Here is a 27,714-nt window from a genome sequence, read left to right on the forward strand (position 1 = left end):
CATGAAGTATTCATAGCTACCATTCTGCTACCCTACTTGATTCTTTGTATTTTTTTTTTACTATTCTGTATATTTTGAAAGATTTGGAGGGTATTCATGTGTTTATATGTTCTAAAGCTTTCAGCATTTACTACTAGCTGGTTCAGAGAGACTGGAAACTGATATCTGAAGCCTCAGTCTTCTACGTTGTGGCCTATCAGTTAATTATCTATTCCATTATGAGTTTACACATCCTTACTGCTTTTTATAAGCTGGTACAGCTTATTGATTTAGGTTGAGGATTGTTATTGCTTTTCTTTGAGATCCCAATTGGGTTGATTTGACAGCACCATGATGGTGCTCGTGCACTGCTGAACTTGTGGTTAATAAATCACACACACCTAACCTGGCTCCATCTAGAAGTACTGCGGAATGTGGATATGCACATGTGGTACAATGATGTTCAAGCTGACTCTCAGACATTGAGATGTCAATGTTACTTCCCACTTCAAAGAGTGTTTAGTGAACTTGCTGCTCTCTTGCATAAGTACAACTATGCAGATTTTGCATTGATTTGTGTGCGTGAGGTCTCTGTGTCACACACTGTAGTTCAGAACCAGTGATATTACAAAGACTGAGTTTTGTACCACTTCGACAGAAGGGAATGGGAAAGATATCTCTAAAAATGTGTTTCTGATCCTTTAAAACGTTGCTGTAAAGATCTTCTTTATTGTGATTTGGTTGGGGTTTTTTTGTTGTGTTTGTGTTTTTTTTTTTTTTAAAAAGCAGGTTTACTGAAGTTGTAGTAACAAAAAAGACTGAACTGAATGGTAAATTCAAATGTGGCTATCCCTTAATACGTTGCAGAACTTCGACAGTGATCAGAAATACTCTGGTGTTTTAAAAAGCAGATGATAATGAATGGTAGCTAATCATAGTCATAGTTTAGAAGATACAATTTTGTGGATATTCTGATTGAACTACCTGTAAAGAATTGGTTAATGTGACAATTAATAAGGAGCTAACTAAACACAGATGTAAGAATAGATTATGTCTGAGTAATAAAATTGTAAAAGGTTTTACCAACAAACAAATGAAAAGCTGCTAAATGTTCAAATGCCCAAACTCATGTTTTGACTTCATTACTGCCATCATTCATCATTATACGTTATGTACTATAGTAAATAAAGTAAAGAAATAGAAGATTACAATGCATTAAATTCCCTTTGCAGCTAATCATCAGAACTTTAGTCAATAACCTAACATGAGAAAAACTGGTGAGTTGTGGTTTTTTAGTAATGTTTCTTGTAAAATTTTCTTTTGTGTCATCCTGTGGTCTATTTTTATATTCTTTTTCTGTTTTATTTTCCCTTGAATGCATGAATGTATTCAGTTCTCATACTTGCATATGAGATTGCATTTATAAAACCTTTGGGATTTCTTCATAATTCAGAAACTGAGATAAACTTTTTTTTAAGAATCCTGAAAAGAAACCAGCCTTGGTTGCAGTAAGTGTTAACTGCTTTAAATCTGCAATGTCGAAGTGACTGGATTCTCCCTTAATTTTCAAACACTCCAAAATGAATATGTGAACTTGTATTGGAGAAACAGAGACTTTTTCACATGGCAGAGAGCAGAGTGGGAGAATTTGAGGGTGAAAAGGGGGAAAAGAATGTGTTTAAGGAAAGCTGTGTGTACAGTGTTTTTGAATTACAGGTTCTGAAATGGAAAGCATGTTACAGGCACTCTTAAAACACAGGAGACCAAAACTGTAGTTCATATAAATGTATATGAATCCAAGCTAAAATGTGAAAATTAGGCTTAGGATTTAAAAAGTGCAATTTAAAATGTACCTCTTTATTCCCTCTTGATTTTGAGAAATTGAACTGGTAGTATTTATGTAATGATTAATTTAGTTTTAGTGATCTAAAGCTGAAACAAAACCTGAAGAGATTTTGTTGTTGTTTTGCCACAGTCATTGGTTCTGCCTAGCAGGACTCTGGCTGAAGTTCAGAGGGACAGTTATGAACCAGCATCTGTTTTTGGACTCGTATTTTGTTGGTATCAGAAGTTATTCATTAGCAAAAAGGAAGTAGGACTTGTAAAATTATTTTCCATAGCTTTAAATAGAATTTTTTCTATTATAATATGCTTTTATCCAGTTTTCAGAACTCAGATGTTTCCCTCTTTTGCATGTCCATGTGGACACTCTTTATTAGGAAGCTGCACTAATAAATCAGGAATTAAGCCCTAAAATGGCACAGTATATTTGAGGAGGACAGTACCTTTTTACCATTAGAATTAGTGTTTAAAGCAAAGCTTGCAAAGTAAATGGAAAATACTTGTTTCAAAGTCCAGCTTAGATACTGCTGATATTAGTATTAAAATAATAAATTTTGATTATTAACATTACAAATATATTCTAAAAAAGCAGGTGTTTTTTATTCATCAACACAAAAATAGGTGGAGACTAATGAAATATGAGTGACAGGGAAGTCATGAAATGCATTTGCTAATTAGCCTTGCATTCTTAGGAAAAACTGACATTTCTTCTCTTCAAATTATGATCAGTACTCATATGTCGTACTGGGGCCTCCTGGTTGATAAACCTCAAAATACCTCTTCATTATTAAATTTCTTTTGGATGGTGCTGAAGGAAAAGCTGATTTTGCATCTGGACACGGCTACAGAAATTGTATTGAAGCGAGACCTTGTGTACCACTGTCATCATGAGACTGTCATCACGAGTGTTTACATTTTAGCCTGAACTATACTTCTCTAGCTCTCTTCACAAGTATGAACTATTTGTAAGCCAACATGTTACGAATTTCATAGATGGCAGGGTGTAAGAAGTGAGCTTACAGGGAGTGGTACTGGTGTGGGGAACCAAATATGCTAAATAGAATGTGCAAGAGTGGATTGGACGAGGTGAGGTGGGAAGCAGCTTGTCCAGACAAAGCAGCTTAAAGAATTCAGTGTAGGTCACAGATGGTTGTGCACAGAGGTAGCCACCACTCTGAACTCAGCTCTGCATCTAGAATTCAATGAAAAGAAATGCAGTGGATTTGATATGGTGGGCCTTTGTCTTTGAATCAGTTATGGGTATAAGGAAGGGCATGTTTTCAATGTGATAGGCAGTCTTTCCAAAGAAAACTTTAAATAATGTGCTCAGCTCCTCTTTTTACATAGAGGAAGCTTGTTTGATAACAGCTTTTGCAGCTTATTTGACTTGTAGTTATGGAAATCTGTAGCTTAAAATACTTAAAGAAAACTAAAAATTTCCTAGCTGTGTTTTCATGAGTAGTTAATGGCTGCTGATAGAGGCTGATTTGAAAAGCACAGTTGTAAGTGAAAGTGAAAATTTCTTGAAAACAGAAGAAAATTATTTACCTCATTTTTCACTTTTTACTTTTAAGTACTTGATTAAAGTTTTAGGTGTCATACATCATGTCTGTAAGTGGTCATTCCCTTAATCACTTGTAGTTGCAGGTTTTATTTAACAAGAACAATCTCAAAATAGCATGTTCAGTCATGACTTAACTGTATGACAAACAAAATGCCTGAAGCCACTAGAGATAACAGCAAATGGGGACTATCTCCTGGCAAAGAGACATTGGCTCATTAAACAATCATGTTCATCCCTGGTATTCCAACCCTTCCTTTTCTTTCTTGTCTCTAAATTCTGGCACTGATAGATAATGGTGGTAGTATGCACAAGTAATTAAGACAAGAAAGGATGTGAAGCTTTATATGCCCAAACAAGTTCATTTGAGGTAAAAAATGGGATATCAGTGCAACATTTTTCAATGATTGTTGAGAGGATTTAATTTGTAGTAAATCTTTTTGCCAAAAGAGAACCAGAAACCCTACTTACTAGAGGGAAACAAAGAGAGCAACCCATTTAAAGTGCAGCTAGCACGCTCCTAAATTCCTTATTCTTTTTCTGTGTGTGATGAATCAAAATAGCAGGATAAATAAAAAGCTAAAATAATCTTTGAGAGTCGGTTTTAAAACTAATTTTTAAAGGGGAAAGGCGAGAGCAGAGGGAGAAATGTATTTGAGTCTTTCCTTGGCTTCATTTAAAGCAAGCAGACAGGTAGATTTTATTTTTTTTTTCAGAAGTAGCTTGCTTTTTAAAATTTTCTGATTTGTTTCCTAACTTGGTCCTCCATTTGTTGTAGTAATTTGTTTCAGATTAATTTTTAATAGCCTGTTAAGTACCATGTCAACTTCTGTAATGAATGTATGATTTACTGTTGTTCATTCTCTGCCATAGCATCCAATTTAATTAAATGAGACTGACTTTTCATTAGTATGGTAGCTATTTAATTCTCAAATTCACCATAGCTCTTGAGTGTATACTTCTAGGGATTTATTTCTTATTTATTGCTTTAGATCTTCATTCTTAGCTTGGGTTTCTAATGTTTATGCAAAACTATACTTGTAGAGGAATTTTTATTAAATTACCTTTTGAAGTTTTAATGGGTAGGGTTTTTTTAAAAGACTGTGTGCTGGGAACTTTCAAATAAAACATCCTTTCAGACTCTGAATGCATATTGCAAGCCTTGAACTTTTTTTTGTCTTCAGGTATGTCTGAGGTAGAGCAAAGGTCAAATGTTAACCATCTCCTCAAGTTACGTTTCAGATTAAGACGACATGAATGTCAGGAATTTGCAGGACCGAGTTCAGTGAGGCCAGTAATGTCAAAGTATTAGTTGAAAATGTGAGGAGGGGGAGAAGAGAATGTGGCAAGAGGGAAGGGGGTATTTTGCAGGTATTTAAAAATATTTCACCCAGAACAATGTGTTACAACAGATGACAGAACTGGTAGTGTTGGGATAAAAAAGTGTGTGTATTTTGCTTTTGAATTAAAATCAGTTGATTAGTTGAGAAATGGTTTGGCTTTGAACATAATAAACATTTGGGTTCGGTATATATTTTTTTATTGCTCTTATTTTTTGCTCAAATGTTTCAACACTTTTGAAAATCTGCACTAAAAATAAGTGGAAGTTTAATCACGGATGTCTAAATTTTTTTTTATTGGGAAGCCTTTCAAGAATGTGCATGTTTTCTGCTTAGATGCGTTTGCTGCTTATAATTTTAATGAGTTTACAAATGGATCCTTTTTACTTTCAAGACCAATCCTCTTCAAAAGACAGAAACATCCTTGAAATGTGGATATATTTCAAAGCTTTATTAAAAACCGTTTATCTTCAGAAGACTTTTTATTGTTCAGAACATAATCCTGTCCTCTGAATATTTCATCTATTGGTCAGAATTTTTTATACCCAACAGTTGGATTGATTCCCTTGATTTTTAGGGAATGTTGTACTTGAAGACAGCACTATGGCTGAATCAGTTCTTGCTGAAATATAGCTAGATGTCTACTGCTGCCATTAACTGATCCAACAAGATAGTCCACACAGTTGTGTTACAGTTAAACTTGCTTCTCTTTTTCGGAGTGACTTACGTTGTTGTGTCATCAGCAACAGCACCAAAACTTGCACAAAAGATAACAAGAAAAAACAGTGGAGTTGGAATTGTTTCAAAGTATTTGGAAGGAGAAAAACAAAGCAAAATGTAGACTTCTTTATTTTTTTTAAGCTTTAATTCACAAGATACTTAAATATACATATGTAATGAGGCAGAAGGAATTGGCACGGGCTGCTTACTAGTTACAGACATTTGGCAGCTGCCTTGTTAGTCCCCATAAATAGCTAGGGTAAAGGTGCTGTGAAGCTTATACACTGGAAATCAGTACTGTACCTGCTGGTAGAGTACTGTAACAGAAATGGGCACGTCACTTCCAGATATCAATGGCTACTAGTAAGGTTAGGTGCAGTTTGTTTCAAGTGCCAGATAAAATTAAGATACCCTGAGCTGTGTGCTTTTTTTAGATTTCAGCTTAATTCAAAGGCAACCTTAATTCCCAAGACAGGCTTTACCAATTTTATTTTTTGCTGCTGTGATTTGGCCAAATATTTTAATTATTTTTGTCTTTGGTTCCTACTTTTAATAAAATATTAATTATTTGTTAATTTCAGGCATAGATCTGCCTTTGTCAGTACACCCACTGCTTACTGTAGTTATTGATTGTAGGTTTATTTGTTTTCATCAAACAGTCCTTTCCTGGCTCAGTGGGACATTTGGGAAAATCGTCATGAGGAGTTACTTTATAATGAAAATACAGTTGGCCTAATGTGTCATCTTGTACACAAAATAATTGTGTGAAAAGGTTAGTTTAATGATTGTAGGTACCTTTTGGACCTCAATAAACAAAATGTTTTGTAGACAAATACAAATCAAGTGTATGAAATTTTGTACAATTCATATTTGTGTTTATCTTGTGTATTGCCTTTCCTCAGATGTCCTGCCAAGGAACCTAGGAAAGCAGCCTTTCAGAACTGGGGGGGAAATGGGTACGAAATTGTAATTACTGTAAATTGGTCAATTATGGAGCTAGTTCTTGTCTACTGAACATATTTGTACATCCAGTTCAAATGACTATCACTGGACTTATTTCAAAATGGTTAGTTAAAGGCTGCACCCATGGCTTCTCACCAAAGTCATGCAGCTAAGTGCAAGGAATAAGATTTGTAGGCTATCTGTGTGAAAAGCACATATGTCTGTTTAGAAGATGAGAGGGATTGCCAGGTATATAGGTTGATAGCTTCTTTCTTTATTGGGAAAGTGGTGGCAAAAGTAATCTTTTGTGGTTGTTTATCCTCTACAGGACCCATGAGTCCTGTTTCGTCTTTTCCTTGTATCTGAGAAAGATGCTACTGGAGGCAGGCCGATTAATACGCTGTAGAAGGAAATGTCATGTAAGTGAATGCATCACCAGAAAACAGCAGAAAATAATTAATACAAAGGAGAGATATTTCTGAGTTTGTTAGCTTTGATCTGATTTCAGTGAACCATCAGATCACAAGTACATTGGAACCTGACCTTAACTGGGTTTGGTGCATTCAGAACTCGTCTCAATGTATAGCTTTTGTGATGTGGTGTGTGATATGATTCCTGTCTCGACTGTATGTGTATGTATGTAGCTAGTAGAGTAAGAGTTGGAAGAGTAAAACAGTAAAGAAACCTTTTCGAACAGGGCAGCTCAGTTTTTGGAGGTGGGTAACTCATTAAGCACATGTTCTGGTAAGAAGTGTATTTCTGTCCAGATAAAGTCTGTACGTTTTAAACAGCCTATATTTCTGTATTCTCTTCTTAATCATAGTACATTAATCATCTCTTTCAAGACCAGAAACTTTGGCTCTTGAAAGCTTTTCCTTTACGTATTTAGGGCTTTTCTACACATTCTTCTTAAAAAATGCATCTGATTACTGGTCTGCTTGTTTATGTTTTTTTTCTTTTCCCAAATTGTTTGCTTCTGCATAGTTTTTTTGGATGCGTCTTTGGATTTGTGCCTGAATCCTCCTTTGCACAGAGCTTTGATTTGCTGAACGTTTTGCCTGAATCATCTAAGGAAGGAAGTATTAATCTTGGCTGCTGTCCAAAAGTAAGAAAAATTAGTGAAGTGGACCCCAAGATTTCCGGTTTTGGGGGAAATGCATGAAAAACAGCACAACCCCTGCTGCACCCCTACCCTCCCCAAACAGCCCCACTGGTTCTGTAAATGCATAGAAATGTTGTCTAAAGGGGGCTTTTGGAAGTCTCAGAGCAATGCTTTCAGCAGCCGTGGATCAGGTCAGCCATGACTTTGTCTACTTCTAAGGATGAAGGTGCCATTGACTCTGAGTAGGCTCTACTGCCCTCTCACTGGAATGTTGCTCCTAGTATCAAGTTGATATATAGATTTGGTATATAATCTACTGCTTCTAAGAGAAGGTTGGCTCTATCATCTTTGTAACCAACTTTCTGGGCTGCTACTGATTTGCTTCTTGACTTCACTTTCTGTGGACTAAACAATCCCTTCTTCTTGTGCTCTTGCTCTGTAGACCCTCCTAAGTTTCTTTTCCTCCTGTTGACTTGATTCTTTCATTTCAGAAATGGCTCCTACTTTGTACTTGAATCCAGTTTTAATATTAGTGTAAGGCATTATTTACTTTTTTGTTTATTCTTGCTCTTGTTGCTAGTGAGCACAAGCATATCTGAGAAAAGTTTCTTTTTGTTGGTGTTCCTTGCTGGGATTTCCAGTCATGAGAAGCACATCAAAGAGAATGTAGTTTAGGTTGGGAGGGTTTTTTTTTAAGAAAAAGGAAGGAAGAAAATTACACTGAAATACAGATAATTTGGTCTCAGAGGCTGGTTACAGTTTACATTTTTCTCAGATCCTTTTCTTTCCAGATGTTTCAGAGGCCTAGGGAGCTTAACTAATTCAACAGTTCTTGCAATGATGGAATCAAGATGGATCCAGAAAGGATATGTCCAATACAGTAATTCTAACTAGGAAATATTTTTTTAGGTTGTTTCTCATTCTTTAAACTGAAGCATTTTAATTGCTAACAGAACCAAAAGTACTTCTAGTAACAAAAATAGTCAGTGTTTGTTTGGATAGATACGTATTCGCATATTTCTAGTATTTTAAAGAATTCTGCTATTATTTGCAACAGCCATCTAGGAGACTTGTAATCTTGGTGAATTATGGAATGCACATACAAATATATCTGTTCTCCAGTTTTAGATAGTTGAGGTTTAAATTTGAACCAGGAAACAGCATGAAATGTTTATTCTAACCAGTAGAAAAATATAATAACTTTTTAAGTCCATCCCAATATCTTAATCATTCTGATTGTGTTTGTTTTGATAAAAGATATTTACTGCCTTTGTGCTGATAAGAAAAAATACTCCAGTATTTTAAGAAGAATAAATATTCTTTCTTAAAAGTTTTGAGAAACGTTTAGACATAGACTAGACTCCATGGTAGGTTTTTTTTTTTTTACAGGATGGTTTTGGAAGTTGAGTGATGCTTCTGTTTGTGAAGCATCACTTAGCTTGATGTGTTCAAGAATGATATTTTATTTCCTTGCTTTCCTTTCAAAAAGCCAAATTCTAGAATGTATGTACAAATAATTTTTTCAACTTGTTTTTGGCTTCCCTTTATGTACAGTATGAATTCTCAAATAGGTACTTTCTGGTAGCAAAGTTCTTTATTTCTGGGTTGAAAAGAAGGTTTATCCTTTGATTTTGATCTGACCCTTTAGTTACACTGATATTAAACTTACACTTGAGCAGTACAAACATGAAATCTGCACTTTTGCTTTGTTAATCGGATGGCGCAGAATGGCTTGTTGGTGAATAAAGTGCTTGATCAGTTGTGAAGCCCAAAAGCACTTTGTGGAAAGTTCAAAGTAACTTTGTCGTGCTAATAGTTGTCAATGTTCTGGTTTTATTTATCAGTAAAGCATGTGTTAGGGAGCAAGAGCTGGCTATTGAGAATGCCTGAATGTTTTTTTGTTTCACACTTTGAGGGATTTTTCTCAAGGGGCATACTCAGATTGGCTCTGTCTTCCAGTAGTGAATAAATGTGACATCCATAATCTAAAATTTATGGATGGAAGAAGACTTAATAATGTTCAATAATAATGTTAGAGTAGATATAAAATCCATTTGATTTTTATGGTCTCCTTTTAAATAAAGCCGAATAACATGTTAATCCCCCAATTATTTTTGTTTCTTTATGACTCGTGTAAGAAAAGTTGTTTGATTTTTTTAATTGGTTTTTTAAAACTAATTTGCTGTTAAAGGTCATGTGAGAATCCCCAGGAATCTGCCATTTCCCAAGAATGTGACTCCTGAAAGATGGTCTGTTCTAACATACTGCTTCTGCAGCCATGATGTGCTACATGTCAGAGTAAATTAGAGCACAACTTATTCATTCTCGTGCTACATCACAGGAGTTGGATTTTGAATACCCATTACTTTTTATTCTCCAGGCTTCATTAATAGTTTTAGACCACAAGTAAAGTTCTAGGTCACTGGCCCTTTCCCCGTTAGTGTTAATGGAGCCCTTTTTAAGTCTACTGGAATGTGAAGAATGAAGTTTTACTTCCTTTTTTGGGAACTCCTAATTTTTGCCAGTAGTATAATTACTTCAAGCCTCTGCGTTTCTTTAAGCAATAAAAGAGTATCACTAATTTATTTACTATGAAGAATTAGAATTTACAACACAAAGAAATGACATTTAAGCCTTAGCCTTTCAGGAATCTAATTATCATGTATATGAAGAATCCGTAGAAGATGGGAACTGAATACTGAGAAGATTTGATTTAATGAAACTGTTTTAAGTTTCTTTTTTATGTTAAGGCCTGTTTTTATTCTGACCCTGTGCTGGTAGGTTGAGGGGAAAATGAAACTGAAGTGAACAAAGGAGAAATTATTTTAAGATAAGCATGTCTCAAATCCTGTTTAAGAAAAGTCAGAATCAAGATGTACAATTCTAGTCCTTAATGTAAATTCATCTTTTCAAATGTCAGCTTATAGTCTTCAACTTCAAATATTATAGCATTTTATGAAGTTAGATTCTATAGTAGTTTTGAGAAGTACAGACAGGTTTCATTTGGTTTAAAAAAGAGCATTGCAGGGAGTATTTTTCACTTGCCAAAACCCCGTTCACATTATCTTATTAAAACGGACTTTGCATGTTGATGATTGTGTTTTTCAAGGAAAAAGATCAGGAGGAAAGTGAATGTTCTTTTTTTTTGTGTATGTGTGACTGTATCCAAGTTACTACCGTAACCCAGGTTTTGTTCTGCAGCAAACCAATTTAAATCCTCCTAGGAATGCACAATATCCTTGCCAAAGGGTTTCACAGAGCAATTTAAAGCCTTTCAAGATAGGCATTCTTTACAAATACTTCAATTAAAATTTTGTCTTTAAGAATAGACTATAATAATGCATGTGCTTTGTGGCAAATAGAGGTAAATGTTTAGTCTGCACTGTTGAATAACTAAAAGCTCAGCATGGTTAACTTTGCCACTAGTGCATCTCTGTGGAGGGTGGCATCTGAAGAAAACCACAAATTAAAGCACTGTAGGAGTGTAATGAATAAAACAAACTGCTGAATTGATTAAAAGGAAAACCAAAATTCCAATTCTTGTCTCTTTTAAAAAAGATTATAATTAAGTAATGTGTCAAAGCCAGTGTTGTCAGATTAATCCCCAATGTTTCCAACGGCTGGCTCCCCACACAGATGGCTCAACTGGTGACTTTCAGATCTTTCCTCTGGAAGTGCACAGCAGCGTCTGTTACTGAGAACTATGACCACTACAGATGAGATTGGACCTGTCCTGCTTCCAGTAGAAGCTGCATTCATGTGCCATTGATATCCACAAGGGATCGATTGACTGCTTTAGGCTTTTGCTTTATGATCAGTCATCAGCTATGATGGTGTTAGTATTGATTTTTGTGCCTCTTGCTTGGCTTTCTGACTTTCAGTAAAGTTACTGACAGTGGGTATGCAGTTAGCCCATTGCAATGCAAATAAGGATTTGTATCAAACAGTCATTTTTGGATACTTTAATCCTTTCAGTTCAATGGTCTGGCATCATGGCCATGGCCAAGTGCTACATGTCATTTGGAGGATCCCATCTCACTTAGATGTGCCTTTTTTTTTTTTCTTCAAATAATTGTTTTTTGTCTAAGTCATGTTGTTTTGTTGCTCTGGTTAAATTAGTATTGTTTTGCTACATTGAGTGCTTACCATTAGGAGTACATTTTGAAGAAATATGTCTGTTTTCTGCCTGGAGGAAACAGGACAAAGTATTCATTTCAGAGGGGACAGTGGCACAGGTTGCCCACAGGGGTTGTGGAGTCTCCTTCCTTGGAGGTCTTCAAGACCTACCTGGACATGTTCCTATGTGACCTGATCTAGGTTGACCAGCTTCTGCAGGGGAGTTGGACTAGATCATCTCTAAAGGTCCCTTCCAACCCTACCATTCTATGAATTTTCAGGGAGTTAGTTCATATCCAGTAAGGATAAACATTTGGAATTGAATATGTTCAGATAACTTGCACTCAAAGCAGTTGACCAAAGTAGTCTTTGGTCCAGTAGTACTGATTTCTAAGAAACCTTAGAGTACTGGAGAAGTTTTCAGAGAATGGGAGTCTAAAATTTTAATTATAATTTTAAAAAAGCAATTCCAGAAGAATAAAATAGATCAGCAGATGCTAGCTGGGTAGACATCAGTTCCAGATAAATTTTTATTTTATTTCATTCTCTTGACTAAAGAATAGGCTAATGTAATTTAGCAGGTTGTGATTTTTTTTTTTTTCCCTAGGATTTCAACTGGGTCTTTGGGATCTTCATCACAGAAGTCTATTGTAGTCTTCTTGCAAATAACTTGTGTTAGTAGGAAGACCAAGGTTGTAAGAAAGGTAGTAATGTTGCTTGTTAGTTGGGAAAATGGATAGGGATGACAGTTTTGTCAGTAGATACAGTAGACTAGTAGTGATTGAGGTTTATCCAATTGTTTGCAATACTGTATTAGGTCAAGAGAATAAAAACACAGTTTAAGAGCTGTTCTGTGCTTTAAAAAACATGAAAAAGTCTGTACATCAAAATGACCTGAGAGCAGTTTGTCCTCATTTGGGGAAACACTCTGACCAACCCATCCATCCTTATTTGGCAGGGATGAATGGGAACAAAGCAGGTGTAGAACATACTTTTTCTGTCTTCTTTTTCTACTGTTACCTCCCCAGATAAGAGAAATATTATGCTTTGGGAGCTCTTGATGCATGTGCCTGTGTCTTGTGATGAAGAGCCAGCGTGGTGGTGCAACAGCAGAATTGTCCTGCTGTTTACCCTTGATTCTTCCAGTTTGCTGTACAACAGCAGTTGATTTATGAGAGATGTATGCACAAAGATTGTTGGGAAGAAGTATGTTCTTGGTTCAATTGATTATCCTTAGCTGTTATATGTATGCCACTGCAAATTTTCCTGCAAAGAGTTCACTGTTATAAAATCCTAGAAAATAAGGCTGCAGAGGACCTTGAAGAAACATCTAGTTGTTCATTTGTGTTATGCCTGACATTTATCTGACATTGATATATTCTTTAAGATCTCCACTGATGAAGATTGCTTTTCTAGGCAGATTACTCTATGGTTTTTTCATGTGGCACTTTGTGGGGGGATTTTTGTGTATATTTGTTGTTTTTGCGACAAAATCTTATTAGGTTCAATGAGACACAAAAGGGAATCACTCTGCATCCTGTTTACAAGGTGATTTTTTTTTTTTTCCTATCACTGACCCAATCAGTTGTTTATAATGTCAACTGAACTTTGGGGAAAATGCTTTCATACAGCATTTCATATCAGTGGCACATGAGTATGAAAGCCTTTGATACAACAATGCATAGGTTTACTTATGTCTCTCTTCCTTCTCTACATGTTTTAAAAACAAATCTTCAAATACAAACCATAAATTAAAAAGCAGATATAGAAGAGAGACAGAGCCTTTTCTTTTATCCCAACTTCAGTTAATAAGATATTCCATAATATATAGAGACAGACAAATGTTAACCTAGCTGTTTCACATTTCCCGATTCACCGCCAGAAGGGATCCTAAGCCAGGCATAGAATCATAGAATGGTAGGGTTGGAAGGGACCTTTAGAGATCATCTAGTCCAACCCCCCCTGCAGAAGCAGGGTCACCTAGATCAGGTCACATAGGAACATGTCCAGGCGGGTCTGGAAGACCTCCAAGGAAGGAGACTCCACAACCGCTCTGAGCAGCCTGTTCCACTGCTCCCTCACCCTCACAGTGAAATAGTTTTTTCTTATATTTAAGTGGACCTTTTTGTGTTCCAGCTCCATCCCATTACCCCTTGTCCTGTTGCTAGCTACTACAGAAAAAAGGGGATGTCCCAACCTCCTGATACTCACACTTTAGATATTTACAAATGTTAATAAGATGTCAGAAATAAAAAAAATCATTGAAGTGTGAATGGAAGAATTCCATTTCAAAAAACTATTGAAAATTTTGCTTAAAGCAGTAGTAAAAGTAATAAAAGAATACGAAAATTATAATACATAAGGCATAGTGTAACAGCTGTATTGTGATCTTGATTTCAATAGATATTTCTTCCTAAAATTACTTGCATATGTTAGCAGGAAAAGTTACTAATGTGAGGAATGCTATGTATACAAGGTATACGTATTTTGAAGTTGTTTGTGGAGGGAGGGTAATTAGATACAAATTTCACAAGGAGTTTGGCCAGATCTATTGTTTACCGTCCTTCTGCTGTCCATTTTCTTGTGTATGGACACCCGTTGTTTAAAGTTAGATGACAGGTCTTAAAGTAACATTTGGGGATTTTGATGAATTCATTTACAGTGGGATTGTTTCCTGTACAGGTAAACATTGTGCCAAGAAAGAAGAATGGACAGTGTAGGCTGCAGGATGAGCAGAGGATTAAGCTGGACTGTTTGACCAGTCTGTAGGTATTTCTGAGTTCATGCTCTTTGTGGTAGAAAAGATAGATTGAGAATTCCAGCTTGTCTTGTCTCTCCATTCTGCTTGTTTATATTTATGTTGCAGTTTTCTTTCATTTACAATGTCCCAGCTGCCTGTTGCAGTCAAGCTGTAAGAAGATAGATGTTAATCCACTATCCTTGACTCCTGACGGGCTTTATTTTAGGTATTGTAACAGGGGACTATACTGTTAGAGAATCATAGAGTCATTTTGGTTGGAAAAGGTCTTTAAGATTAGTCGTGTCCAACCACTAACATAACACTGCCAAACCCACCACTAAACCATCTCCCTTAGCAGCTCATCTACATGTATTTTAAATATTTTACAGGAATGATGACTCTGCCACCTCCCTGGGCAGGCTATGGCATGGTAGTAACACTCCCAGTAGCTGGATGGATGAGCTCAGTAGCTCTGTAGTAGTTCTCTTAAAACTATTTGACTGATAGCTGATCTGCAGGTTACCAGGGGAAGTCTCTTGCGTAAGCCTGTACAACCTGCAGGTTGAAGAAGTTGCCGTGGTCATATCGGAGCTCTGAAATCTGAATCACTGGCTTGTTTCCCCTTAAAAATAGATGATGTTTACTATTATCAGGGACAGTTCATATCCCAAAAGAGTTAATGATGTTTCACATTATTGTATGCTTCTAGGTAAATATGTCAATATTTCTCTGGTTTGAATTGCTAAGGTTTTGATTTTGTGAGAGTTTAAGCCTTGCATCCTTACTTTTATATGACCTGCTTGTGCTGATCCTGATGCTCATTTGATCTTAGTTAGCTAGACCAAGGTGTACAAAGAACTACTCACATTATACAAAGGTAGCTCTCTGCTAAGTGGACACAGGCTAGTTTAAGCTGATGTGGAGCCTCAGTCTTTGTCCCTCATGTTGTTAAACATGAGTTCTTAGGAATCTTGGGGGAGGGAGAAGTCTTGTTTTCTTGTCTGGAAAAAGCAATTGCAAGGGGGACATGTGAACATAAAAAAAATAGGAAGTACAAATAAAATCAAAGTATTGCAGAGTTACTTCAGTGTCCAAATAAAGTTTAGCTCAAATTCAGGGTGAGGGTTCAGTTCTGATTCTATCTGAAGTAGTTTACTTTCTTTAAATTGTCTAGTGCACTTATACAGTTAATCACAGATGTGCAGAGAGACTTTCTGTTTCCACAGTGTTTTAGTAGTGTTTGAGAGACTTTTGAATTCCTTACTTTTCCAAATATACTGAAAAAAGAAATCGTGTGGCAAGGGAGGCAAAGGGTTTTAAATATTTACCGAACAAAAAGTTTTTTATATATATATCTATATGTAAAGTCCTCTGCTAATTTTTGTATCTTCAAGTGCAGGTGCTAAAAGGTTAACAGCTAGCCTATCACTTCTATTGTATCAGGGGATTTTTTTTCTAACCTGAGGCAATGTTAATTTCCATTTAAGGAAGAATGTTTGCAGGAGCCAGTGGTATTTACTAACTGCGCCTGTGAAAACATTCCTTTTCACCCTCAGATGCTCACTCAGCCTTCTGTTTTCCAAGTGACATTATTGCAGGCTTTAGCTTGTAGTCTGACAAATCAAAAGCATGTTTTAATAACATGAACAGCAGAATCTTCAGTCTTGTCCCGTACTAGGATTCTTCTTCACTTGTGTTCCTCTGGTTTGGGTTGGAGTGCAAGCATAGCAACGGCCGGAGGATTTATTTTATTGTTGGTGGTGCTTTGGTGTTGTGTTGGGTTTTTTCCCTCCTGTTTACAACATGAAGACCCCAACTGTAGTATCGTTTTGTTTTTTTTTTTTTCTTTGAAAGCTCTCTTATCATTAGGATCCTTAAAACTACATTTTTTTCTCTTGATTTAAGTATCGTATTGCTGTGATAGGTTATTGTATGAGATAAACTGAGCTCTGAATTCAGCCTCCAGTGTTGTCAACTCATGCTAATTCCTATCCTTGTCCTATGTGATCAGGGTGAAAGGCTATTGAGTTGGGCACATGAATGGCTCAGGGCTGCACCATGGTAACGAGTGTGAATGCCTGTGGTACCTACAGGATATGCAAAATTGTTTCTCTCTTTTTTTTTTTTTCACTGGGGCGTGGTAAAGCTTGAATTTATCTTGTGTTTACCACAGTTTGGTCTACAGAAAACAATGCATGTGAACAGTTACCATGGTGAAAGATGATGCATGTTAATTTGTGTATCAGTCTTGACCTCAGATTCTCTTTACACTCATTAGAAAATTGGGGGAGGGGCGTCATAGCCCTTTCATTAGATGCCTCAGCATGGGAGACCCTTACCCAGAGTCTTGGGTCTGGAGCACAGAGCCTTTCAGTGTCAGCATGCAACAAAATTTCCTGAGCATCTTTAATGGGAGTATTTCTGAGTGCTTCAGAAGAGGGGACTTTAATCTTTATTTGTATTTTATAGTTGAGAAATATATGTTACAGTTTAGCTTATGAATCAAGACAACAAATGCTTTATAAGCCAAAACCTTAATTATTTGCTTGAGCTGTCTAATCTGACAAGGAAGATCTGTTGACATGCAAAGAACTTTTTGGTTACTGAAGATCTATCCAAGACTTAACTTTGTATTTTATGAAAGTAACTGTTTAGCTTAAAAAAATCTGAAAGTTGCATCATCAGTCACTCAACAATTAAAAAAAACACTGATGAAAAATTGCCTTTTTGGTACAAACTTTTTCTGCACTTGTGAATACAAGCTTGTATTTGTCCAGCATTTTCCCTGCTTTGTTTATTCCTGCTTTATTCTGATTTGATTTGCTGTGGAAATACTATTGCTCTCTTATGCAATGAGTTACCGTAGTTCAAGGTCCTAGTGAGAACAGTTGTTTTGAACCAACTGTATGACGTGACTCATTCCTCCCATTATGATCCTATGCTATGTTTCCTCACACCTGGATTGATCTGGTTTTGTGTCTATGCATGCTCTCTCTGTTCTGAGGTCATTATATTCAAATGATACTTTTATACTAAGGTACTTGAACATGCTGGTACTGTTTCACGGGCTTAAAGTGTGCACACTCAGAGTGGCAAAGTCTCGTCTATCTGCATACTCTTGTCCTGAAGTCTTGGCTCCCCTTACCTCATGGAAAGAGAGTATATTCAGCTCTGTATTAGAACTGTGATCAAAACGTGAAGATTTTGGGTGAGTGCTGCTGGGGAAATTAGGCAGATCACTCTGACAGTGACAGAACACAAAAAAGGATAATACATAGTTGTGCTTCTCAGACCAGTTGAAACAGATGTGTCCTTTGCTTGCTTGCTTATTTTTGCTGCTGTAATCTCCGTTTTCTTGAGTAGCTCCTTCTCACCAGGCATCAGCTACATGTGCTTTCTGTGATCCTTTCCCACAGCTTTTTCTGTCTCCCACGCCTTCTCCTCCTCGCTCCTAAGTCAATACTATAGTTCCCTCAGCTCCTCACAGAGCCGCTGAATGGGAAGAGTCAGACACCTGCTGAGCTGGTTCAGGGCTGTGTACAGGGCTGACTGCTCAGGTGGAAGGGTAACTGCCTGCTTTGTCTAGCAGTTTGAATTACTGTGGCAGCTAATCTGCATCTTTCACTTCTAGCAACCTTGAATTAAAAAAAAACAACCTGCTTGAGCAACTTTCATATCTTAAAGATAGTAATCTATTACTAAATATTATTTAGTACTGTCTGGAACACATCCCCACCCCTCCTACCCCTGCCTCACTAATGACAATATGTCAGGACAAAAGAACTGTGATTTCTGAACACAGTTTCCATAAGAAACAGAGGTTCAAATGCTGGTGACTTTCACGTTGTCAAGACATGGTATTCTTCTATGAGAACTTGGACTGGATTTCCATCAGAAGCCTTGGACACTGCTACAAGCATTTATTAAGAAATGTTGGCAGAGCCCCGGAGGAAGAAGTCTTCTTTCCAAATGCAGAAATCTAGATTGGGAAACAGCTTCACAACATTCTCACTAGGATTAATTTATAGGTATAAGGTGTTCTTCCAAGAAGCAGCGACTTTTGATCTTATCTGTGTATTGCTGTCCTAGCAGGCTTCAGTGCTATAGATGTGCTTTGCCTGCATGGCTTCAATCAGTACTATTTCTGACATTGTTGCTAAGTGCTTCAAAAGTGCTTATTTATTGCATGAAACAACAATTTTTATCCAAATATGTGCCTATTCTGTTTAAGGTGCTTTTTCAGTACTTCCTCTCCTTTTTTGCCCCATGGCTGATTGTAGAACCCCCTTGTAATCTGTTTTGTTAGAACAGCTATTTATGTTGGGATTCAAAAGTAACAGCTGGAAGAGTAGAAAACCTGGTTGATACTTCTATCAGCTGTTCTGTGCATTCAGAATATCTCACTTGCAAATGAGAAATGCAATACAACTCTGACAAAGTTTTCTTTTTCCCTTGAAACTGCTTCTTAATATACTGTCATGGCACATCCACGCTCACTTTGTTGTCAGCAGCCTCTTTGGCTCTGTTTAGTTTGACCAATACCACACCCACTGTGTGTAAACACTGCATGAGATTCAGTTGGGTAGAAAAAGAAAAATTATAATTAGCCTGTTAAGCAAGAGAGCAGAAACCTATGAAGGCACAGTACTGCTTTTTTAAAAACACCCCATTTTTAATGCAACTTGATAGTCAGACAATATAAATTGACTCAAACTTCACGCTCCAGAAGACAGGATAGTTAGAAATACAGTACACTGATTAATCTGTTTGATCTCATTTCAGAACATTCCTTAAATACCGATCTCATTTTTCTTTCTTTTTAGAAGTACCATTGATGTACTAGAAAGAAAGGAAAAGCAGGAATTCAATACTTTCTATACATGATCACATTAAAAGGAATACTTCTGTTTTGAAAATAATGTGCTAATCTTTTAATTTACATGCTCTAATACCAATATCTCCCAGAATCCTGTCTAATACAGGAGCAGGTGTTATAGGAAAAATAATGTACGAGGGCATCAAGTCTGTAAATTATACCTTGTTTTCTGTACATCCAGGATGAGTTCTCTTTTCTCGCAGTCCGTCATTGTTGTTTCCTAACATGTAGCATGATGCAAACTGAGAGATATTTCTTCCATGAGCAGTTTAAGTATCCTCAGCAATTCTTTCTTTTTCCTCCTGATTGAAATGGGTGAGCTTTGTTTTGCCCATGTTGTTTGTGTTCAGCTACTGGTTTGCCATCTTTGTAATCGGTAGCATATGTCATTTCAGAATGTTATTTAAGAGGCTAAGATGAAGTGTTTGGTGACTGAGTCCACTTTGAAGCAAAATGACAATTTTGTGTGTGTGTGGTGTTTTGGGGAACATTTCTACAACTTTTAGATTTGTATGTTCAGTGCCATTAGCAATTTCTGTGTACAGAATGTAGTGTTCATTAGTGCTATACCAGATGTAAACCATCAGCAAAGAGAGGGAAAAGGTATACTGTCACTAGCAAAACTTGGTTAGAGCATAGAGGTAAGAGTGGTATGCAAAATTTCAAAGCTGAGGAGATTGTTTTAATTTGACTTTTCTAGCACACAGATCTGTGTTAGAGCTGAAGTCTGGGCCGTGTAGTTCTTAAGTCAGGTGGACTGGAACTGCTGGTTGGGTTTTATTTTCTTTTTAAGAGACAGGAATTGGTCTTTCTTTTGGATGAGTCGTTATCACATTCACTAATAATTTCCCCATGCAACAGGCATCAGCAGTTTGATATCATCGCGTAAGACTCTTTAGTCAATTCTACTGTTTGGTGCTTCTATTCTTAGAGCCTTTTTTGATTGATCACCAGCTGTTAACTTTGAGTGAGCGCAATATTAAATATTTTGGTGCTTAATACTGATAGCTTGCTAATCTATATTTTTTTATTATGCTTTTCTTTTCTCTAGAAGGATTTTAATAGTACTAGTCAGCTGGTCTTTTGTGGTTTCTCTTGTATCTCTGGCATTTTACTCTCTGACTTTAATGTTAATCTCATGTTCTACATAGTTAAATTGAGCATTGTCACCAATCATTTTTGACAAGCCTTGTGATAAAGGATTTTTTGGCGATTAGTTTAAGCTAAACATTTGACTTTTGAACTCATTCTTGTGGTATGTTTGAAGACATTGATGGCCAAACAGTGTATTTTGTTGAAAAACAAACTACAAACATGGCTGCTTTTTGTTATGATAATGAGGGATAATTGACATTCTGGTGTTGATGTAGTTGATGTTTTACTTAAAGCATTAGAAGAATTCAAAATGGTTGCTTTTCCTCTAGTACTGACAAATATTTGGGGTCTTTATTTTTTCCAGAAACATTTCTAAGTGGATTTTAAGACTGCAGATTGTATTTGTTCTGAAATGTAATTGAGTATGCAAAGTGGGCACTTAAATTCTCCATATAAGTGAGAAAAAGAGAGTTGAAAAAAACATAAATGTGACCTATAGTCACAAAAGCTAGGAGTTTTGTAGAGCAAGATGTGTGCCTCACTGATCTCTTTAAGTGATGCTCATCTCTTTGGATTGCTTTACTGGGAACATGGTCAAGGATGAGTGCTTCCTATGGCTGCAGTCAGCTGTGCTCTGGCCCACCTGCTGGTCACTGACCTGTTGCTGCATTCAGCTCTCCTTTGATGTCAGATACCAAAGATTCCTTCCTTTACACTTTTTCTGGGTTAAAAATCCATGCTTTTGATTATACTAATTGTTGATATTGGACTGCTCCATTTGGATCTGTAGACTTTTAGAGGTGCACAAAGATCATTCAGATAAAGTGTTCGTTCAACTTTTGTTTCCTTTTATGGACTCTCTTAATGTGAGATTTAAGGTCAAGTATTCTTAAAAAAATAAAATCTTTTACTATGTAGTCCATATCCATAAAACCGTTTATAGGTTTTACATTCTTCCAATTAATAACATTAGCACATATCACTTCTAAGGATGTTTCTCCAAGGCAGTTAGGTAAGTTAAACCCAACAAAAAGCTTGCATATTAAAAAAGGTGCATTTCTTTCTAATGATACTGTTCTAATAAAAGATTCTATTACCCATTTTACTTAAATATTGTGAGTAACGTTCAATCATTGTAGTAAAATTTTGTTTTAAAAGTATGACTAAAACCTGTTTTTAAATGGGAAAGGTAATATCTCAAATCATCAAGGTTTGGGCTTTTTGCTTGTTTTTGCTATATATTTTGGGAAGTGATGACAGAAAGGTTTGACACTGTGCAAAGATATAGGAAGATGATATTTAACAGGTATCAGAGCTGTGCATGGTAAAATGAGGATGCCTTTGGTTCTCAGTGCAGCAGTAAGAGTGATTATAAAGTAATGATATGTAAAATAGTCATCTTTTATTTGCAGTTAATTTTTCCAAGATTTTCTGAATGATCAGCTGAAGGAAAAATAATGTTGATTCCCAAAACGTATTTTGTTGTAGTTAGTTGCCTAGTTGCATTTTTTCAGAGTTAAAAACATTTCTTATATCTTCTGTTTCTACTGTGGAAGCTTTTAGGAAATGTTTGCATTTAATAGAAACTCTTGCACTTTCCAGCATACTTGATATGAAGATGTGATAGTGTACTTGGAACTTTTACTAAATATGGAAAATGTCCTCGTGGTAAAATTTCATTATTTAAATAGTGTTTTTAATTGTTCAAAGTAATTTCAGGGAGATGGGCAGAAGCCTGGGTTTCCTCTCCTAGATTGTTAGCATAGTTAGGAAGGAAAAAAAAGTCAAGATAACAGATGATGTTTGTGTTGTAGAGAGTCTTATTGCTTAATGTGAAGTTGAACACAGATTTTTTTTCTTAGAGTATATCTACTTGTACATCTTGCTGTACAGGTTAAATATGTTATTATCTCAAGTGCTCATCGTTTTCAAAAAGCTGATGTAGCGCAACCGTTCCTGGAGTTCTGCAAAATAAATAGTTTGAATGGGCTTGTATCTGGTTCAGGCAAAATCAGTTGGGCTAATTAAAACTGCTGAAACTAACCTGATTGACCTTCCATGAAATGAACTGGGAAGCTCTTAGATATGTGCTCTGCCAGCAGAAGTGCAAGGCAAAATCAAGTTGGTGCAGGATGAAGGATGAAGTAGTGACATTTTGACTTGGCACCATTTTTTTGTGGTAAGAGCAGCTTGGGTGCACTCAGAACTGATTTTGCGTGTAGGAATACTACTTGTTTTCATGGAAAAGACAGTCTCTCTCCAACTTCTGTTTATTCTTAGCAATGCACAAATGTTTACAGGAAGCAAACCAGTGAATCATTAGAAATGTTCTTTGTACGATGTCTTCTCGAACTACAGCCTGGTGGTGTGCTGGAATGTGGGGATATCTTTGTGGCTGCCTCCTTCATCAGTTTAATTCTTTTGAAAGCATCTTACTCTGCTTGTATTTTCCATACTAGAGGTTTACAGAAAAAAGTTTATACTACAGCTTCAAACATTTACTGAAATGCTAGAAAACCTAAAGAATTTCTGTGGATTCTTTATATTAAACTCAGATGTGGGAATGTCACATTGAATATCTGCTGTAGAAAACTCAGATGATTTTAATGGAAAATAAGAATCTGAAATGGTATGTGCCTAGCAGCAAAATAAAAAAGCAGGGGGAAGGGAATGGACAGAGAGAATTATATAATGGGTCAGAATTACACCTCGGTGGTTACAAATCCATTTTTCTGGTGTGCTGACAGGGAAAGTAATTACTGCATTTATGTCTTTTTCAATGACATGAAGCTAGTTTCTAAAGCAAAGTGTAGTATTTGAGAGAAATCTGCAATGTGAGCAGCACAGTAATCCATGAGATTGAAATGTCCTGTGGGCTGAGGCTGTTTCAGCTGCAAGGCAGTCTGTACAAAAATGAGTTTAAAAGCATAACACCACCATGGACATTTTAAATTTTTCAATAATAGTTATCAACTGAAACTTGGCTTTTATTGATTTTTTTTAATTACTCTAAAAGTTATCTTAGAATATAAATAGTATTAAGATTAGGAATCTTAACTGAAGTTGATGGAGTACATAAGATATTGAGTGTAAATTATTACCTAGCATCAGAAAGCTTATTTTATTGTGAGCCAAAACAAATTAATTTCCCTATTAAAACTGATGATTATTGAAACAAAATTGAGTAACTTCAGTAAAAGGCAGTAAAATGTTAGAATTCTGTAGTGGTTTTCATTCTGTATTGTGCTCACAGGCATTTCGTGGACGTAATTTAAATTAGTGTGTGGGTATGTGCATGTCTGGACCTTAAAAAGGGGAACATAACTTCTGTGTTTCGGAAACCACGGAAGGTCCTTGACAGTGACTAATAATCTGCTTTAGTGCAGGAAGGCATTGACAGCCCTATCCAAATGTACCACATTGCCTGCAAATAGTGAGGGTCAACCTGCCTTGTGACTCTCCTACCTCATCTGCAAGAAGTAATAAAAACCTGCTTCTTCTGTGGTTCTTGCCATTGTAAATTGTGTTGGCCTTCAACTGGCGCAAGGCCTACTCCAGTGAAGGGAGTTAGTGTGGGAGCAAGAGCCAGTAGCCTTTAAAGCAGAGGCAGATGCTTCAAATTAGATTTACATGAACTGCTTAGCTAAATGTTCTGTGCTTGGGAAGAAACTTTTGAAGTATTAATTATTTGGAGGGGATTGAATACCTTTTGATGGTATTCATTAGCAGTCTTTTGTCATCTTGGACCTTAGTGAGAAGAAGAGAAAGAGTGGGAGTGGACATCACTGGCAAATAGTAACTGAAAACGCTTAGTTTAAAATTTTGTGGCTGGAAATTTTGTATCAGATGATGACATTGTGTTCCTGTCCAAAACTGCTGGGAGAGTAGTTAGTAGCAGGTGATCTTATATTGAAAGACAGAAGAACATTCTTACTCAGACATGTAATTGCATTCAGAGAAAAATATTTCTGTGGAATGCTAATGGTCTCTGGAAAGCTTATGAGAAACATCTATCTGAAGGAGGAGAGAATTTATGAAGAAAGGAGCACTTGTCTACTTAGTCGCTACAAGGGCTTTTTTACTTACAGTATTGTAATTTGAGCTTTATGCTGCTCCTTAAAGAAAGCTATTCCTTGAAAATGCAAAGATTTTTTTAAGTACCTGAAGATATCTCCAGTCAGTTTTCTCCTACACTTGTTAGAGGCTCCTCTTCCAAATTCATGTCAAATTATTGCTTTCCTTGGAGTTTGTCTGGATCCTCCATTATCTCACATGATCAACTCGTAGAATGGAAGAACAATCCAAAAGTTTTCCTGTTTTTCTAACCACAGTATCATTCTTCATCTGCATGACATTAGTCTTAATTTATGTGATTACCCTTGTGAGCCTTGTAATTCTTTCTGAACAAGACTAATTTTGTAACAGCTGAAGATCACTTCTTTTCTTGTTGCAGTAGTGAGTCATTATTTCTTATTTTGTCACTTCAGAATGGGTTATTAGGATAATAAGATAAATTAGGATACAGGCATAAGTTTATGTTGCCAAAAATTTTTAAGCTTTACAGTTTACAATAGGTAGAGGATGTTGATTTAAAGATCATCTCCTACAAGGTGCTGTGACAATGTTTTTTAAACACTTTGTTAAAAATGGACTTGGGAGAAGCAAATAAAATATTTATTTATAATTATTTAATTTGAAAAGATTATTTATTAGAAATGGTTTTGAATGTAGAGTTTCAGCTCTAATAATCTTTTAACTATGCCTTTTTTGGTGATAGAAGTACATCTGGTCTACATCAATTGCATTACAATGTTGATTAGAAGTAGACTAGTGTGGTTGCTTTAGTATTCTGCCATGAGTGCTGCTGTAGAGAATTTCAATGGCCTTTATTCAAGTTCACTTACATTCACTTTTGGAAACATATCTCTTTAGTTTGTTAGTTTTCTAGCACTTCTAATCACTAGTGTTTGCTTTGGAGCAGTGTGGTGGTTTAACCCTGGCTAGGTGTCAGGTGACCACCAAGTAGTTCTGTCACTCTTCCTCCTAAACTGGACAGGGGAAAGAAAGAAAGATTTTTGCATCTAGATAAGGACAGGGAGATCACTCAGCAATTAGTGTCACATGCAAAAGAGACTCAGTGTGGGGAGAATTGGTTTGATTTATTAACGAACAATCAAAACAGAGTAGGAAATGAGGAAAAAAACACGAATCTTAAAACACCTCCAACCACTAGTGTCTGCCATGGCCCCCTCCACTCCTGCCCCTGCAATGGTGAAGGGAAACATGGGTCTCATCCACAGGGGAAACAGTCCTTCAGGAACAGACTGCTCCAGCATGGATCCCCCACAGAGTCATAAGTCCTGACAACAAACTTGGTCCAGTATGGACTTTGAGCTAGAACAGAGTCAGTGTTACTGATTTCCATCATTTGTTTATTTATTTATTTTCCCAGTCTCTCACGTGAGATGGGATTGACAAATTGTGTATGAAATATTTGTATTGAAGAACTAAAATGCTGCGTATGTGTTTAATTGTTAGCAATTAATGACTGTTCAACTAATTAAAAAAGATTAATTTTAAAGGTAAATTTTGAAAGCTAAAATTAAGGTGAGTGATTGAAACTGACACCAATTTCAGTAGATACCACTGTGTCAGAAGAAAGTCATTGAGTGAAGAGTCTAATTCACTTCTTCCTTTTCTGTACTTCCTCAAAACTTTTGTGGAGGTAAAACTATTCTTACGACAAAAGGGATTGCACAACCATTGAAATGGAAGGCACCTAAGGTGTAGTCCAAACTGGACAATGTTGCCTAAAGCTTTGTCAAGTTAGGTCTTGATTTGATTATTTCTTGTTTCTGTGATGAAGAAAAAGCAGTTAATTGTCAAACTTTATTCTTGTATTGGAGATATCGATGTCCACAGAAGAAAGGCATTTAAACATTTAGTGAAACTTTTCTGAAATACTAAATTAATCTTTGAAAATATTCACTGATGCATGATTCTTTTAAAATATGGGAAGTATGCAAAACAATATAGAGAGACTATCTTTTAAGTGTGTATTTTTGGTTTTAGAGCCTTGATGAGTATGAAGATGATGAAGCAGGGCAGAAGGAGAGAAAGAAGGAGGATGCTATTACCCAGCAGAATACGATACAAAATGAGAGTTCCAGTGCAGATACCTCTGGCTCATACTTGTTACAGGTGAGATCTTAACACTTGTTCATTTTGAGAATTTACTCAGTTTAAAATCTCAGACTGTCTTTTTCTTTGTACTCCTACTTAACGGTAGATTATACCTTTTATAGAAACAAACATGAAGTTTAGGAGTTGTCACATTACTAAAACACAATATGAGGTTCCGTTCCCCAAACTCAACACTACTGAGACCTGATTCTGACAAGAGAATCCTCTTTTTATATAGGGACTTTGTAAGTAATGGTTTTCTGTGTTCACCATAGAACTTACTGCTTAATGAGAGCAAGATAAACCTAGAAATTCAAGTGAAAAATACTTGCAAGTTTAGAATATTAATTGGAGTTTAGAATATTAGTTAATTTAGAAAATTAATTGGTGTAGACTTTTCAAATTGGGACCCAGTTTCCTAATTTTATTTCTTGTTAATTAACAAACTTCTAATTACAGATTCTGGGGTTGAAACAAAAAGGCACACTTAGAGAAAACACACCTTGCCTCTGTGAAACTTCTTCCCCATAGTTTTTGTCCTCCAGTCCCCTTGTCACAGTTTACACTCAGTCCCACAGCACCGCCTCCATGAAAACATTGTCAGTTATACCCAATACATGCGTCCTGCATACTGTATGGTGGCAGTGTGTCCCATCTCTTTCCTTTTGTGCCCCATCTCTTTGCATTGATGCTCTTAGTCTCTCTTAGACAGTCTTATTCCTTTTCTTCTTTTACCTAACAGCATGTGCAAACCCAGCTGTACACACAGAGGCCATCCATCTCTGCTTATGGACTCTTAATGGAATACATGCACAGGGGGAAAAGAATAGATGAACAGAGCAAGCACATGGTGGTAGTTTTCAAACCATGCATAACCAGAGGGGACATCACTGAATTTAGTCGGTCTTAATGCACTTTCTTTCTAAAATTTTTCCCAGTCTTCCATTTGCTTGTAGATGTGTTTAACATTCTGAAGACCCAAAGGCAAAGAAGTCTACAGCTTAATTACCTGGAATGTGAAGAACAGTCTCCTTTTGTTTAAGTTAAGCCTGTCATTTGCCATCCATTTCCATGTGATTTCACCAAGATTTCCCAGTGAAAGACAGGGAGAAAACTGCTTCCACTTTGCGTGACTGAGTGCTGCAGAGTCTTTCTCATCTATCTCTTCTCTAGGCTGAAGATTAAATTTTATTTAGTTATTCCTTGTACTGGAGATGT

At 36.4% G+C, this 27,714-nt stretch overlaps 1 protein-coding gene across 3 annotated transcripts in view; it reads left to right on the forward strand.

The window, feature by feature from the left end:
* The window catches only part of PAWR (pro-apoptotic WT1 regulator), an 80,535-nt gene that overhangs the window by 14,507 nt on the left and 38,314 nt on the right, over positions 1-27,714 (forward strand). For 2 of the 3 annotated variants that reach the window (XM_062016067.1, XM_062016063.1), the window contains exon 3: positions 26,386-26,514. The exons of the other annotated variant lie outside the window; for it this stretch is intronic. In XM_062016067.1, the coding sequence (XP_061872051.1) occupies positions 26,386-26,514 (129 nt within the window). The remainder of the gene's footprint in view (positions 1-26,385; positions 26,515-27,714) is intronic. 3 annotated transcript variants of the gene reach the window in all.

The sequence above is a fragment of the Colius striatus genome, chromosome 1, assembly GCF_028858725.1.
Source record: "Colius striatus isolate bColStr4 chromosome 1, bColStr4.1.hap1, whole genome shotgun sequence".
Lineage (NCBI taxonomy): Eukaryota > Metazoa > Chordata > Aves > Coliiformes > Coliidae > Colius > Colius striatus.